Below are 14,352 nucleotides of genomic sequence, written 5' to 3'. Positions count from 1 at the left end.
TGAGGGAAAGGTTGTCGTCATGACACCATTCCACTAAGCTCCCTATCTCCTTCCTGTACTCCGACATCGCCATTTGAGATATGGCCTACAACGGTGGTATCATCTGCAAACTTGTAGATGGAGTTAGACCAGAACCTGGCCACACAGTCATGAGTGTATAGGGAGTAGAGTAGAGGGCTGAGGATGCAGCCTTGTGGGATCTACCTTGTTGTGACCTTGCACCTTATTGTACTGCACTTTCTCTGTGGCTGTGACACTTTACTCTGTACTGTTATTGTTTTTACCTGTACTACCTCAATGCACTCTGTACTAACCCAATGTAACTGCACTGTGTAATGAATTGATCTGTACGACCGGTATGCAAGACAAGATTTTCACTGTACCTCGGTACAAGTGACAATAATAATACAATACCAATACCAAGTACAATCATTCGTCGGTGCAATATCTAAGTGCTCTGCCTCAGCATATACTGGCTATTCAGTGTTTCAGATGTCACTTGAGACTTGGCCTGCTGTACCTTCCAATGACCAACAAGTTGTCCAAATTCACTGACTGCAGCCCCTTCAGAACATGTTGTATCCATGTGCCACATTCCCCTGAAAGGAGACTAGCTCCCTGCATTCAGTGCAGGACCTTTCCAACCATAAGTGGCCAGCTGTCTTAGAAGCAATGTGATGCACTGAGACGGTAGTCTGCTGAGTGTTGCTCATGGACTTTTAATACTTTAATAATGAATTGCTTTTCATTTTACAGAAAACTTTTGTTGACCAGTTCTTTAGAAATCTCAAACCCCCCCTCCACCCCACCCAAACCTCTTATCCCCCTCCCCAGCCACCCAGGTAAACAAAGCTTTTTTTTTTGAAAGCCATGGTCAACTGTGCTGGTTCAAAACAAACAATTTTCAGCCTACAGATCATGTTATCCCTCAGCTACAAGTGATTCATGGCTTTATCTCCAAGGCTCTGTTGAGAATGAAACCTTTCCAGAGAAAGCAGACAGTAGGTGCAGCACTCTGACAAGCTTTCTCATGTGTCGCTAGGATCCTGTAGAAATTCAAAGGCACTTTGATGAGTTTGTAAAATAAACCATCAGTAGATGCCAGTGGGGGAAACAGATCCCTAGTTCATACAAAAACACTATCAATGCTCTCCCTGCCTACCAGATGTACCAGCATCAGCTGGTGTATAATTGATAGGCATAGGGCTTCGAACGGAAGCAAGAAGCCAAATCAGTGCCGTGAACTTGTGCTCCAGCCCTAGGTCTCTATCAAAGTCAAATATAAGCTGGAAGTAAATTTCCAAGTAGAGAAGCCAGTAAGTGCCAGGAATCACGGATGTAATTCCTGACTCGGCTTTGGAAGCCCAGTATGTTTGAACAGCTAGGACTCTGGGATGGTTGTTACCAACATGCATTTTTCTTGCACCTGATCCAATAACTCTAGACAGCATTAGACAGCAACGGCTCTCCTCATATCTTTAATGGAAATGGAGTCAACAATCATTATAGTGATAATTTTCAAATTCTTAATATGGGTACTGTATGTAAAATATTAAAATCTTTTGTGCTTAAAATATAGCCTGAATGCAGGATTCTTCTTCCTACAGATCAAGAACCACAGAAATCCAGGAACTAATCTTTGACCCCATCACTTACAAAATTTAAAAAAATTGCAAATGGATAAAACTCAAAAATGAAGAGAGATTGTTTACTTTACTTTTGTAAACATCTCTAGAATTACACGTTTCCCATTATACCATTAATCATATTTTAAGCTTAATATTCTTATACAATCTAAATAGATTTGCTGAAATTTGAAATATCTCTGGGGATGCAGATTTTGCACTACCTTTCTGAACTTTGACAGTTATCACATCAGATGTGGTAGCTTCATGCTGTGGTCTGATTCGCTTGATTGGACAGTTTTCAGGGTCAGTTGATGCCAATTCCAGCTGGATAGCACCATGTGGCCTGACTCCTAAATCTACCAGTGTTTCAGAATCTTTTGCCATTTTACCTACAATGCAAGGGGAGACCATTAGTTCAGCACTCTGGAAGCCATAGGAGCATGTAATGGGCTGAAATTCAATAAATCTCAATAATACATTCATTCATTCATTTATTCATTGTAAACATAACACACCATTCATAATTCAAGAAAAAAATGTAAACATAATCCTATAAAAAATAATTTTTCTTAAAATTTTTTGGAAAAAAAGCATTGTTTTGGATGAAATTCTGATGTGTTATCTCCAAATAATTTGGTGCAAAAATGGCACTGCTCCTCGCAGCAGGACCTTCTCCCTGGAATTGCCATCCCCAATACCCCCATCAGCAGAATGCAGAGGGAGTCTTCACTTTTTAATCTGGCAGAGAAAACAACAGAGTCATGGGTGCCACGGTGTTAAGATTCCAACCACAAAATGTCTCTGATAGAAGGCAAAGCTAAAGGTGGACTTTTGCATTCTTTCAAAGCTTCCATGAATATTAATGAATTGTTAATCTCCTTAACATTGAGGCACTTATAATGAAAACTGAAGTAACAATTATTTTAAAAATAAAAAAGTTAATTAGAAACACAGTAAAAAGTAAGAACATTAAACTAAAGCAAAATTATTTTAATAATGTACCTTACCTTTTGTCTCTGAGTCTACAGACCTAGAATCCCCACTGAAGTCATTGGGCTCTTAGATCCTGCACTTGGTCTGTAGGCAGAGGATTTGAGAGGTGTTTTCCCAGTACAATGCTGGGGAATCTTAGCAAGACTCAGACCTCCTGGAGTAAAGTGTCAACATGTAGCAAAATGCAGCAACACATTGACCATCACCCGACCACCGACCAGCTCCCTCCCCACCCCAAAACCTGTTAGGAAATCTCAGACATGCAGCACGTGCACATCATTCTGAGATTTACTTCACCTGGAACTACTGAACCACCTGTGAGATTCAGTCCAAAATTAAGCTCTATTAAGTACTGTTTTGGTTTCTGGGTATTAATCATTAGGTATTAAGACAAATATTACCATATCTCTGCTAGATACAATTGTCACCAAAGAGTATGAAAGAGTATGAAAATATACCCAACTTTCTTCCAGATATTGTTGGCTTCTGGGACAATTTTTTTTTTGCCTTTAAATCAATATATTTCTTTGAATGTCTTTTCGTGTGGCTTGCAACTGTGAAAAATCTGTGGTTTCAAATCCCTAAACTGCAAACCAAGTGTGGCCTCCCTAACTTCAAGCAAATAATCAATATTTTGAATTGTTCTTTGTCACAAATCAGCACAGATCATGAACGGAAGGATTGCTCAGCCAGCAGCCCTCCACCATCTTTGCAGCTAAAATGAGTTGGCTGAGAAAATGGGTTTGTCCTGGAATTATGTACACATGCTGCGAGTCCAGGACTTTCTGACATACTTGGGGTGCTTAATCTGCAACTACGGTCTGATGCTATTCCAGACAGGGCCTAGTTTTGTTAGAATTCCCCAGCATTATGCAGGGAAATCAGCTCTCATATCCCTGCAGCTGCTTGCATGGGCATTCTGAACCTGTCAGTCAATCTGGGACTTCTGCATTAGACAGCACTATGGTCTGACAATTATTCTTGTTTGGTGGAGACACAAGAGACTGCAGATGCTGGAATCTGGAGCAAAAAGCAAGCTACTGGAGAAACTCAGTGGGTCAGGCAGCATCTGTGGAGGCAAAGGGATGGTTGACTTTTCAGGTTGAGACCCTGCATCAGAACTCCTGCAGTTTCAATGGCTAATTGCTGGCAGCAGCCAGCAAGACCTGGCCCAATAAAATTGTAGATCCGATCCCCATTGAGAAATCCAAAGGTTAAATGGAGAGGAACGACCATGAGGAAGTGAGGAAAGCTTCAGGTAATTTATCTGGAATTAACTTTAAAATATTTGGGTCTGTTTTATTCTTTTTAATAATTTTATTGGTATGTTTAGTTTTTATTTTAGTATGTTTTTTGAATGTCTGTGAATCCGTCAAGTACATAAACAAACATCCAAGAATTTACCTGATTAGATACAAGAATTTACCTGATTAGGGGAAGTGTACTAGGACCCTGATTAGGGGAAGTCAGCTTCCCAAGGTAAGTGTGGGTCTAGCAGGTAGGTGAGTAACAGGCATTCTTGGCAAGCTGCCATAAGGAAATTCTGAGTCATTATCAGAACTGTCAAACATTTAACATATTAGTGTCACTGAGGACAGAACTGGTAGATGATGTCGATTCATCAATAGGTTTCCATAAGCAACACTGAGCTCTTTATTTGACAAGATTTGATTTTCATTTCTTCTTTCAGAAATGTGCTATCAAACAGGAAGGATACAAAATAGGGGATAGTTGAAATTTTTAAATTCCTTCCAAGATGTTGTTTAAGCTTTTAAAAAATTCCAGAAGTTTAAGGTTTTCTTCACTAGTTCAGCAATGACCCAGCAAAGGGCATCAAGAAAACGAAAGGTTCACTGAAATGAAAGGTTTTGATGAGAGGGCAGAAGTTCAAGGCATCACAAAGAGGTTATAATAAAAAATGAATCTTATTGCAGCAAAACCAATGAGAACTCTTAAAAGGGTAGTGTCTGCAAGTAGTGTTACATTAAGAATATTTAGGGAGCAGGCTGGAGTAGGATTAGATTGGGTGACATGCTGATAAAAATAATGCCATAAAATAGACAGGTCAAATAGGTGATTACTATGCAAGAAGATTCTACGTTTTACAGAAAAGTTTTATAGCAATTCAGCAATCATATATCTTTTTTTATACTATCACGGGAATCTTTTATTGCTTCAGGCTTACCATCACTTGTTATTTGCAACACCTGTGTGGGCAATTTCAATTGTCTTCCAAATCGTGATTTTAACTTCCCTACTGTAAGGCAGATTGGTAGCGCCACTGTCATAACGTCATCGGAAGGAAGCAGAGCAACTTTAACTGAGTTAAAAAGCAATACAATAAGTTAGTCTGCACACTTATTGAATGACAAAACTTCTAGCAGTATTCAATTAGATATAGTGATGCATTCCATAAAAGCAAAAGAAAACTAAGTTATCAGCTGGTACATAATGTTGAACAAAATTAGCATGCAAACACCCCTTCCAAAAAGTATACAAACATTTTTATGCCAGAATTAAAATTTACTGAACGGGAGCATTTGCAGAATCCAGAATTCTCCTGCTTACTTACAGCTCCCATTACGCAAAAACACCTTGCTGGTTTGCAGAAGTACAGCCAAGATGCAAATATCCAGAAGCAATATGCATATTATGAACCATTATATACCACACAATTGCCATATACAATACTGTGTGGCGACCCACCTTCGACGCAAGCGAACCGGCTCCGAAGTTGGCGCTCGTGTCGGCAGACAGGCCAGCCACAAAATGGCGTTGGGCCGCCTTCTTCAACAGCGAGGGGAGAAAGCCCACACGCAGGAAGAGGTTCGTTTGGCGCACCTCTGACGTCATTGCCGCGCGTCAAGCGTGGGAACTTAACTGCTTAAAAGCCAGCACGGCAAGATTCGAATAAACCAGTCTCGAGTTCAACCCACCGACTACGTGTCGTTATGCCTAGCTCAGTGCGTAGCCCATCGCTACATTCATGACCCTGACGGTCCAAACGGGATTTGGACCGAAGATGATTGACTTCATCCGTTCACACAGTTTCGCTGAAACTGCCACCCTTCTGGACGCTGAGACCGTGCCTGTGGTTTGACCAAGCAGAGGCCCAGTTCTAGATTCGGCAGATATCTTCTGATTCCACGCGTTACATACGGCACAACATGGTGGACCGAAGGGCCTGTTTTGTGCTGTATGGTTCTATGGTTACTATTGAGTGGTGAGCTCCCTTGACCAGGAGACAGCCACCCAGGTTGAGGATTTCATACAGTCACCCACGGAGGGAGGCAAGTATGCAGCATTCAAAGCGCTGCTTATAAGGACCTTCGGCCTCTCACAATGGGAGCGTGGTGCCCGCTTGCTGCACCTGGACGGTTTGGGGGACTGGCCGCCGTCAGCGTTAATGAACGAGATGCTGGCCCTGGCTGACAGACACAAGCCCTGCCTCATGTTCGAGCAGGCGTTCCTAGAGCAACTGCCCGAGGACATACATCTGCTACTGGCCAACGCAGATTTCAGTGACCCCCGGAAGGTAGCAGCCTGGGCAGACGTGCTGTGGAAGGCCAAGAAGGAAAGCGGGGCGTCCGTCAGCCAGATTACCAAGCCACGTGCCCAACGCCAGGACAGACCAGGCCTGGCAATGGAGCGCACACGACCCAGAGGCAGGAGTGAGGAGGTCACTGTACAGTGGTGTTTCTACCACCAGCAGTGGGGCACAGAAGCCCGCCGGTGTCGCCTGCCCTGCGAGTTCTCGGGAAACGCCAAGGCTAGCCGCCGCTAATGGCTACGGCAGCTGGCCACCAGGACAGCCTCTTGTACGTCTGGGACAAACAGTCAGGACGCCGCTTCTTGGTCGACACCAGAGCGGGAATCAGCGTCTTACCCCCAACGGGGTACGACACCCGCAACAGGGAGCTGGGACCCACCCTGAGGGCTGCCAACGGCAGCATGATACGCACCTATGGCACCCGCACAGTGCAGCTGCAATTCAGCGCCAGCTGGTTCACGTGGGACTTCACACTGGCTGCTGTGGCCCAACCACTCCTGGGGGTGGACTTCTTGCGAGCTCACAGCCTACTGGTCGACTTGCACGGGAGAAGGCTGGTCCATGCCAAGACTTTCCAGACGTTCTCTTTGGGCGAAGCCAAGTTGCCGGCCCCAAACCTGGACTCCGTCACGCTGTTGGACAACGAATTCACCAGAATCCTGGAGGACTTCCCATCGGTTCTGGCACCACAGTTCACAGCAGCCATACCCAGACATGGAGTACGACACCACATTCCGACCAGGGACCACCCCTCCACGCCCATGCACGATGGCTTCCCCTGGACAAGCTCCGCCCGGCGAAGGAGGAGTTCAAGAGGATGGAGGAATTGGGGATCGTACGGAGGTCAGATAGCCCATGGGCTTCCCCCCTACACATGGTGCCCAAAGCAGCCGGGGGCTGGAGACGATGCAGCGACTACTGTCGACTGAACGGGGCTACAACCCCAGACCACTACCCCGTGCCGCACATACACGACTTTGCAGCAAACCTGCATGGGGCAAGCGTCTTTTCCAAGGTGGACCCCGTCCGGGGATACCATCAAATCCCGGTACACCATCAAATCCCGGTACACCATGAAGACATCCCCAAGACAGCACTCATTACCCCATTCGGCCTGTTTGAGTTCCTCCGAATGCCGCTCGGCCTGAAGAATGCCGCACAGACGTTCCAGCGCCTAATGGATGTGGTGGGATGCGACCTGGACTTCGCGTTCATCTATTTGGACGACATTCTCATAGCCAGCAGAAATTATCAGGAGCACCTGTCTCACCTCCACCAGCTCTACTCCCGCCTGAGTGATTTTGGCTTCACGATCAACCCGGCCAAATGCCAGTTCGGACTCGACACCATCGACTTCCTGAGCCACAGGATTACCAAAGACAGGACAACACCCCTGCCCGCCAAGGTAGACGCGATCCGCCACTTCGCCCGGCCCAACACAGTCAAAGGCTTGCAGGAGTTCGTGGGTATGGTCAACTTCTACCGCCGTTTCCTCCCCTCAGCAGCCTGTGTCATGCGCCTTTTGTTCACCCTAATGTCGGGTAAAGGCAAGGACATTACTTGGCACGAAGAGGCTGCGGCCATTTTCGTCAAAGCCAAGGAAGCCTTGGCAGACGCCACGATGCTGGTGCACCCCAGAATGGACGTTCCAACTGCCCTCACAGTGGACGCATCCAACGCGGCAGTCGATGGGGTGCTGGAGCAAGCCATCGAGGGGCGCTGGCAACCCCTGGCATTCTTCAGCAGGCATCTGCGGCAACCCGAACTCAAGTACAGTGTTTTCGACCGGGAGCTGTTAGCACTATATCTGGCCATTCGACATTTCAGGTACTTCTTAGAGGGCAGGCCATTCACCGCGTTCACTGACCACAAACCGTTGACCTTCGCGTTCACGAAGGTGTCCGATCCCTGGTCGGCCCACCAGCAGCGACATCTGTCCTACATCTCCGAGTACACAACAGACATCCAGCATGTCTCGGGAAAGGACAACGTCGTGGCAGACGCACTCTCCAGACCAGCTATCCAGGCCCTGTCCCAGGGGGTGGACTATGCAGCACTAGTGGAGGCGCAGCAGGCAGACGATGAGTTGCCCAGCTACAGGACTGCAGCTGCAGGACTTCCTAGTAGGCCCAGGTGGAAGGACCCTCCTGTGTGACGTGGCTACCAGCCAACCTCGCCCCAACGTCCCGGCAGCGGCGAGTTTTCAACTCCATACATGGTTTGGAGCACCCATCCATCAGGACAACCATCCAGATGGTCTCCAGCAGGTTCGTGTGGCACGGCCTTCACAGACAGGTCAGTGAATGGGCCAAAACGTGCGTGCAGTGTCAAGCAGCCAAGGTGCAGCAGCACACCAAAGCCCCGCCGCAGCAGTTCGAACCCACCCACCGGAGGTTCGACCACATTCATGTGGATATTGTGGGGCCCCTGCCAGTGTCGAGAGGAGCACGGTACCTCCTAACTATGGTGGACCGGTTCACGAGATGGCCAGAGGCGGCCCCGCTCACTGACACCTCCGCCGATTCCTGCGCCCGAGCACTGATCGCAACCTGGGTAGCATGCTTCGGGGTACCAGCCCACATTACCTCCGACAGAGGCGCCCAGTTCACCTCCAGCCTGTGGTCAGCTGCAGCCAGCCTGTTGGGAGCACGGTTACACCACACTACTGCCTACCACCCACAGTCGAATGGACTAGTGGAACGTTTCCACCGTCACTTGAAATCGGCTCTCATGGCCTGCCTGAAAGGGCCTAACTGGGTGGACAAGCTCCCCTGGGTCCTGCTCGGAATCCACACAGCACCCAAAGAGGACCTGCACACCTCGTCGGCCGAGCTGTTGTACGGCGCACCCCTGGTCGTCCCAGGAGAGTTCATACCAGCCCCAAGGGGGCAAGAGGAAGAACCCACAGCAGTCCTGGACAGACTACGAGAGAGGCTCGGCAACCTGGCCCCCGTACCAACTTCACGGCGCGGACAGATCCCCACCTGCATACCCAAAGACCTGCAGGACTGTAAGTTTGTATTTGTATGGAGGGGCACACACCGGACACCGCTACAGCGGCCATATGAGGGGCCGTTCCAGGTACTCAGGAACAACGGGTCCACGAACATTCTAGACATTGGGGGGAAAGAGGAGGTTTTCATGGTGGACCAGCTCAAACCTGCCCATGTGGACTTGGAGCAGCCGGTCGAGGTTCAGGCTCCGCGGCTCAGAAGCAGACCACCCAAACAGCGACTGATCCAGGCTGTGGACTTTGGGAGGTTTAATCGCCGGTTCTGGGGGGGGGGGGGTGGTGAGGTTATGTGGCGACCCACCTTCGACGCAAGTGAACCGGCTTGGAAGTCGGCGTGCGCGTCAGCAGACACACTAGTCACAAAATGGCACTGGGCCTTCTTCTTCAACAGCGAGGGGAGAAAGCCTGTGTGCGGTAAGAGGTTCGGTTGGCGCACCTCTGACGTCATCGCCGCGCATCAAGCGCGGGAACTTAACTGCTCAAAAGCCAGCGCGGCAAGATTCGAATAAACCAGTCTCGAGTTCAACCCACCGACTACGTGTCATTATTCCTAGCTCAGTGCGTAGCCCATCGCTACAACTGATTAAAATTCCGAAAATAAAATTATAACTCCTCCTGTCAAATCAGTTGAATTAAAAGTAACAAAGACACAACAGAAAATTATTAGGTATAAACACTTACCTGTGGCTGTACTACTGGCAAAGTCTGGTGATGGGGTCTTTGGTGGAGCAGGATATGACTTTAATACAGATCTTTTTTTTAAGTCTCTATCAGCAGCAGTACCAGGTGTTTGTAAAAGCAAACATTCAGCAGCTAAATAGCACCAGGAAGATAAATGGAAAGAAAAACATTAAGTTTCCATTGGCCTCTTTTTTTTCCCCCCCAGTTTACTGCTTCTTTTTGAAAGATGCTTATTGACAATTCTGGCCGGGATATGGTTCTACAAATATATGTGATTATTTGTGATAATAATGAGCAAAGCCTTATTGTTAATATTTATTCATTTACAGAATGTGAGTGTCGTTGGCCAGGCCAGAATCTAATGCCATTCTTATCTGTCTCTGAGAAGGTACCGGTGAGGTGAGTTCTTGAACCATAGCAATCTTTCTAATGGTGTAGGTGAGTGGGGTGTTCCAGGATGTATATTTGGCGACAATGAATGAATAACAATATATTTCCTAGTCAGGTTGGTGTGCGACTTGGACAGGATCCTGTTGTCACAGATTTGGAAGGTGCTATTGGAGTGGCCTCGGCAAATAACTACTGAGCATTTTGTAGATTATACACACTACAGCCATGGTGGGAAGATTGAATGTTTAAGGTGCTAAATAGGGTGGCAATCAAGTAGCCTCCTTTGCTCTGGATGGTATCAAGTTTCTTTGTCTAGACATTATACTTTAATCATTTTTGCTGCACTAAATAGACGCTATGTTTTGCCCTTGTGCCAAGTCACAGGCAATAAAAAAAAGCAAAAGTACGACGTTGTCACTTTAAGGAATCATTGTTGTGATTTACTCCCTTTAAAAAAAGTTAAGGCCCAACATACTTTCACAGGTGGCAGCTGAAGAAAGCTGCTGTCTCTTTGTGCACTGCCCACTGAGAACCAGATCTGATCTTTCCACAGTAACCACACATGCTGCCTTGGAAATCAGTAAAATGGGGTGTGGTGGGGGGAGGTGAGAATAGAGCACAAGGGGATATATTGGGGTGGGAGCGGGATTAATAATATAGTGATGATAGCATCTCCTCCACCCCCACTCCTATGCTGTCCAATGCTATGGAACAGACTGATCAATCATGGCACCGATCAGACTTCATAGCAATCATCAGGGCTACATTGCTTCCTGTCTGTACATGAGGGAAAATACTTTGCCTCATTAACACAAACTCCACTCACTAATTCTTTAAATGGCCTGAGACTTAAGTACCCCTCCAAGACACTAGCAACCATCTGAACGTAAAATAGCCTTGGGAAGAGATTACCTAATCACATTCACTGGAAAACAACATGTTCAGTGGTCATTTCTGAAAATTATTTGATTAATTTTGTTTATATCAATAGTGTTTTCTCATAAATGAATTATAAAATTCCAACCTTCAGTTGTCAGCTTTACCTTTTGTTTTGGAAACTGGCGACTCGCTCTCTGCTGGTTCAATTTTACCGTGCACTTCCTCAATAGCTTGGATCTGTGCTTCTAGTTTCTCCTTTAGTACCTCACAAGTCAAAGAAGGTTCGATTGCTGGACACAAAAGGTAAAGTAGGTGAGAAAATAATATTTTTAATAAAAATTAACAAATCAAGACAAACCTCATTACTGCTGGTGCAACTGATATGAACAAATGCAGTAAACCAAGATACAATACGTTTCTGTGCTCATACCAACAAATGGATTCATAATTCATAAAGATTAAACTAAAAACCATCAGAGCCCATCAAATCTCACCAGTTCAGGTAACATCTTCTCCCATCATCACGATTTGCCTCAAATAAATAAATAATGGTAGTTAATGACGCAAAAGTTAAAGCTGTTGCCACACGTCTCTAGTGAATGGGTTTGACCCTAACGTCCAATGCTATGGAGTTTGCACATCCTCCCTATGACCATTTTGGTTTCCCCTGGGTGCTCCAGTTTCCTCCCATGTCCTAAAGATATGCAGGTAGCTTAATCGGCAATCGTAAATTACCCCTAGTGTTCGTGGGTGGCAGGAGAACCAGGAGTTGATGGGCATGTGAGGAAGAATAGGTTATAGGGAAATGAATAGGGGAATACACTGAAAGACAGCATGGACTCAGTGGGTCAAATGGCCTCCCTCTATCATATGGAAAAATGTCTAAATATGTATAAAACTAGATGAAGTCCAATCTTTGCAGTATTTTAAAAACATAAAACCATACCTGCACCAAGTCTATGTTTCTCTAAAGTAAATATTCAAAGTGCTCATTTGAACGAATACCAAGGCTCAAACTGGTCATTCTGTCTGTACCTTCTCCAATTTCCACATATCGTCTAGGTTTTATCATATTTTGAACAAAGAGCAAAGGGCCAATAATTGAGAGCATGTCCGGGAAATTGTGCCCAAGAAGGTGAAAATGAAATTTCCAGCTAAGCCCCCAAAGAGCACAGAGCGCTTGTGAATTTTGCAGTGAACGTTTGCATGGTGGTACAGAACTTCAGGCAAAACTGATTCTACATCTTTACCCTTCAAGATAAAATCATTTCTTATAACTACATCAATCCCACCTTTTATTCATAGAGCTACAACACCTTTTCCTTTCTGATTATCCTTCCAAAATATCAGGTACCTCAGAATATTTGTTTCTCAGCATTGGTCACCATGCAACCACATCTCAGTAATCGTTGTGAAAACATTCCCATTTACTTCTATTTGTGTCAGCAATTCATCTATCTTATGAATGGCGTGGACATTCTAAAAACGTCCTTTCGTATTCTCTTAATATTTTTCCCTGCTCTGACTCTGTTTGCAACTGTACTCTGTTCTTTCCTGTCATGTTCTGGTTTATCATTAGTCTTATCAATTGACTACACTGGGGCTTTGTGGGATTTTTTTTGTCATGGAGGAGTTGAGAAAGGAATGTTAGAATAGTAATTTTAAATTCTAGATTTAAAAAAAATTCAGGCCAAGTAGAGTATGTTGAAGTCATAGAAAAATATAATTCAGAAAAATAAACGAATCACCATTCTGTGTGAAATATCATAATGTTCTGGGGAAAGGAAGAATTATATACTAAAGACTTTGATGCTTATGTTCACATATTTTGTTTACAAATCACAGCTAATAATTTGAACTATAATTAAACATCTGAAAAGCACTTTGCTACTAATTATAATTATATATTACCTTCTGACTGCTCATTTAATTGATCAGGGACAATTGGAGCAGTATATTTAGTAGAGTCCACACCTTTATTGCTGCCATCTAGATTTGTAGGTCCTCTTGCTATTGCATCATTTGTATTCAGTAGTTTGAGAAAATTCAAAAGAGATATGAAAACATTTATTAAGATTGTCTTTAAAGGATACAATGCTGTTTGAATGTAGTGGATATCGATAGCAAACAATTCATATGCAACTCGATAGATAACTGTGTCAATACACTATGCTGCCAATTGTTTATAACTGCACTTTTGCAACTACATATCTTTCCATCTCATGCAAGCCCTCTGTACAATCATGTAAAAAGAAAAAGAGCAGCGACATTAGATGTGGACCCAATGGGGACAGGAGGAAGAATTATTATGATGCAGAATATAGAAATAGCTGAAGCTTTAAACAAATATTGTGTCTGTATTCACTGTTGAAGAAGCAATAAACATAGCAGATATAGTAGGAAGCCAGGGGTCTAATGGCGTCAATAATTTTAAAATAATTCACACCATTAAAGACGAAGTACCAGACTAAAAGCTAAGAAAATGTCAAGACCTGATAGTTTGCATCTTGGTGCTAAAAGAAATGGGGGCTGAGATGGTGAGTACAATAATGATGATCGTTTAAAATTCACTATATCCTGGAATGGTCCCAGCAGAATGAAAGGTAGCAAATGTAAAACTTCTCTTCAAGATGGACCAGTTAATTCAGTCAAAGCTCTGAGAAAATCATGATATGCTTAGGCCGGATCAACATGGCTTTAAGAAAAGGCAAACAAGTATGATAAATCTAATTAAGTGTTTTGGGCATCGGATTATCAAAATAGGCAAGGGAAAACAAGTGCACTCATCATCTTTGGATTTTCTGGGGGCACCACACAAATTATTTTTGGGGTTGGGAATAATACATTAGCATGAAGAGAGGATTAATTAAACAATACTAAACAAATTAGAAATAAACAAGTTGTTTCCAGCTCAGCTGGCAGCTACTAATGGGATACCACAAGTATCAGTAATGGGTTCTCAGGTATTTCAAATATAGATGATAGTGTCTTCTGCTCTTCATATGGACTCTGGCTGACCTCCAGGCACTCCCAGCACAGAGGCCATTTCCCCTGTCTCTACCTCAACCACAGACAGAACTTGAGATCTGTGAACTTCCTCGTCTCAAATGTCTCCCAGTCAGCCATGTGTGCAAAAAAACCAGAAACACAATATACTTTCAGTATTGCTGAAACAATATAGAGGGTGATTTTGTCCTGACTTGAATTAGTGCTGGAAA

General features: G+C 44.7%; 1 protein-coding gene across 1 annotated transcript in view; it reads right to left on the bottom strand.

The window, feature by feature from the left end:
• Positions 1-14,352, bottom strand: part of iqub (IQ motif and ubiquitin domain containing) — a 42,669-nt gene that overhangs the window by 16,079 nt on the left and 12,238 nt on the right. Inside the window, exons 6-10 of the mRNA XM_052030534.1 lie at positions 13,046-13,144; positions 11,299-11,424; positions 9,866-9,997; positions 4,807-4,941; positions 1,850-2,017 (exon numbers count right to left, since the gene is read on the bottom strand). Coding sequence (XP_051886494.1) covers positions 1,850-2,017; positions 4,807-4,941; positions 9,866-9,997; positions 11,299-11,424; positions 13,046-13,144 — 660 coding nt within the window. The remainder of the gene's footprint in view (positions 1-1,849; positions 2,018-4,806; positions 4,942-9,865; positions 9,998-11,298; positions 11,425-13,045; positions 13,145-14,352) is intronic.

Source organism: Pristis pectinata, chromosome 15 (assembly GCF_009764475.1).
Source record: "Pristis pectinata isolate sPriPec2 chromosome 15, sPriPec2.1.pri, whole genome shotgun sequence".
Lineage (NCBI taxonomy): Eukaryota > Metazoa > Chordata > Chondrichthyes > Rhinopristiformes > Pristidae > Pristis > Pristis pectinata.
Note: the sequence above shows the minus strand (reverse complement) of the source record. Positions and strands in the feature narration are given on the sequence as shown.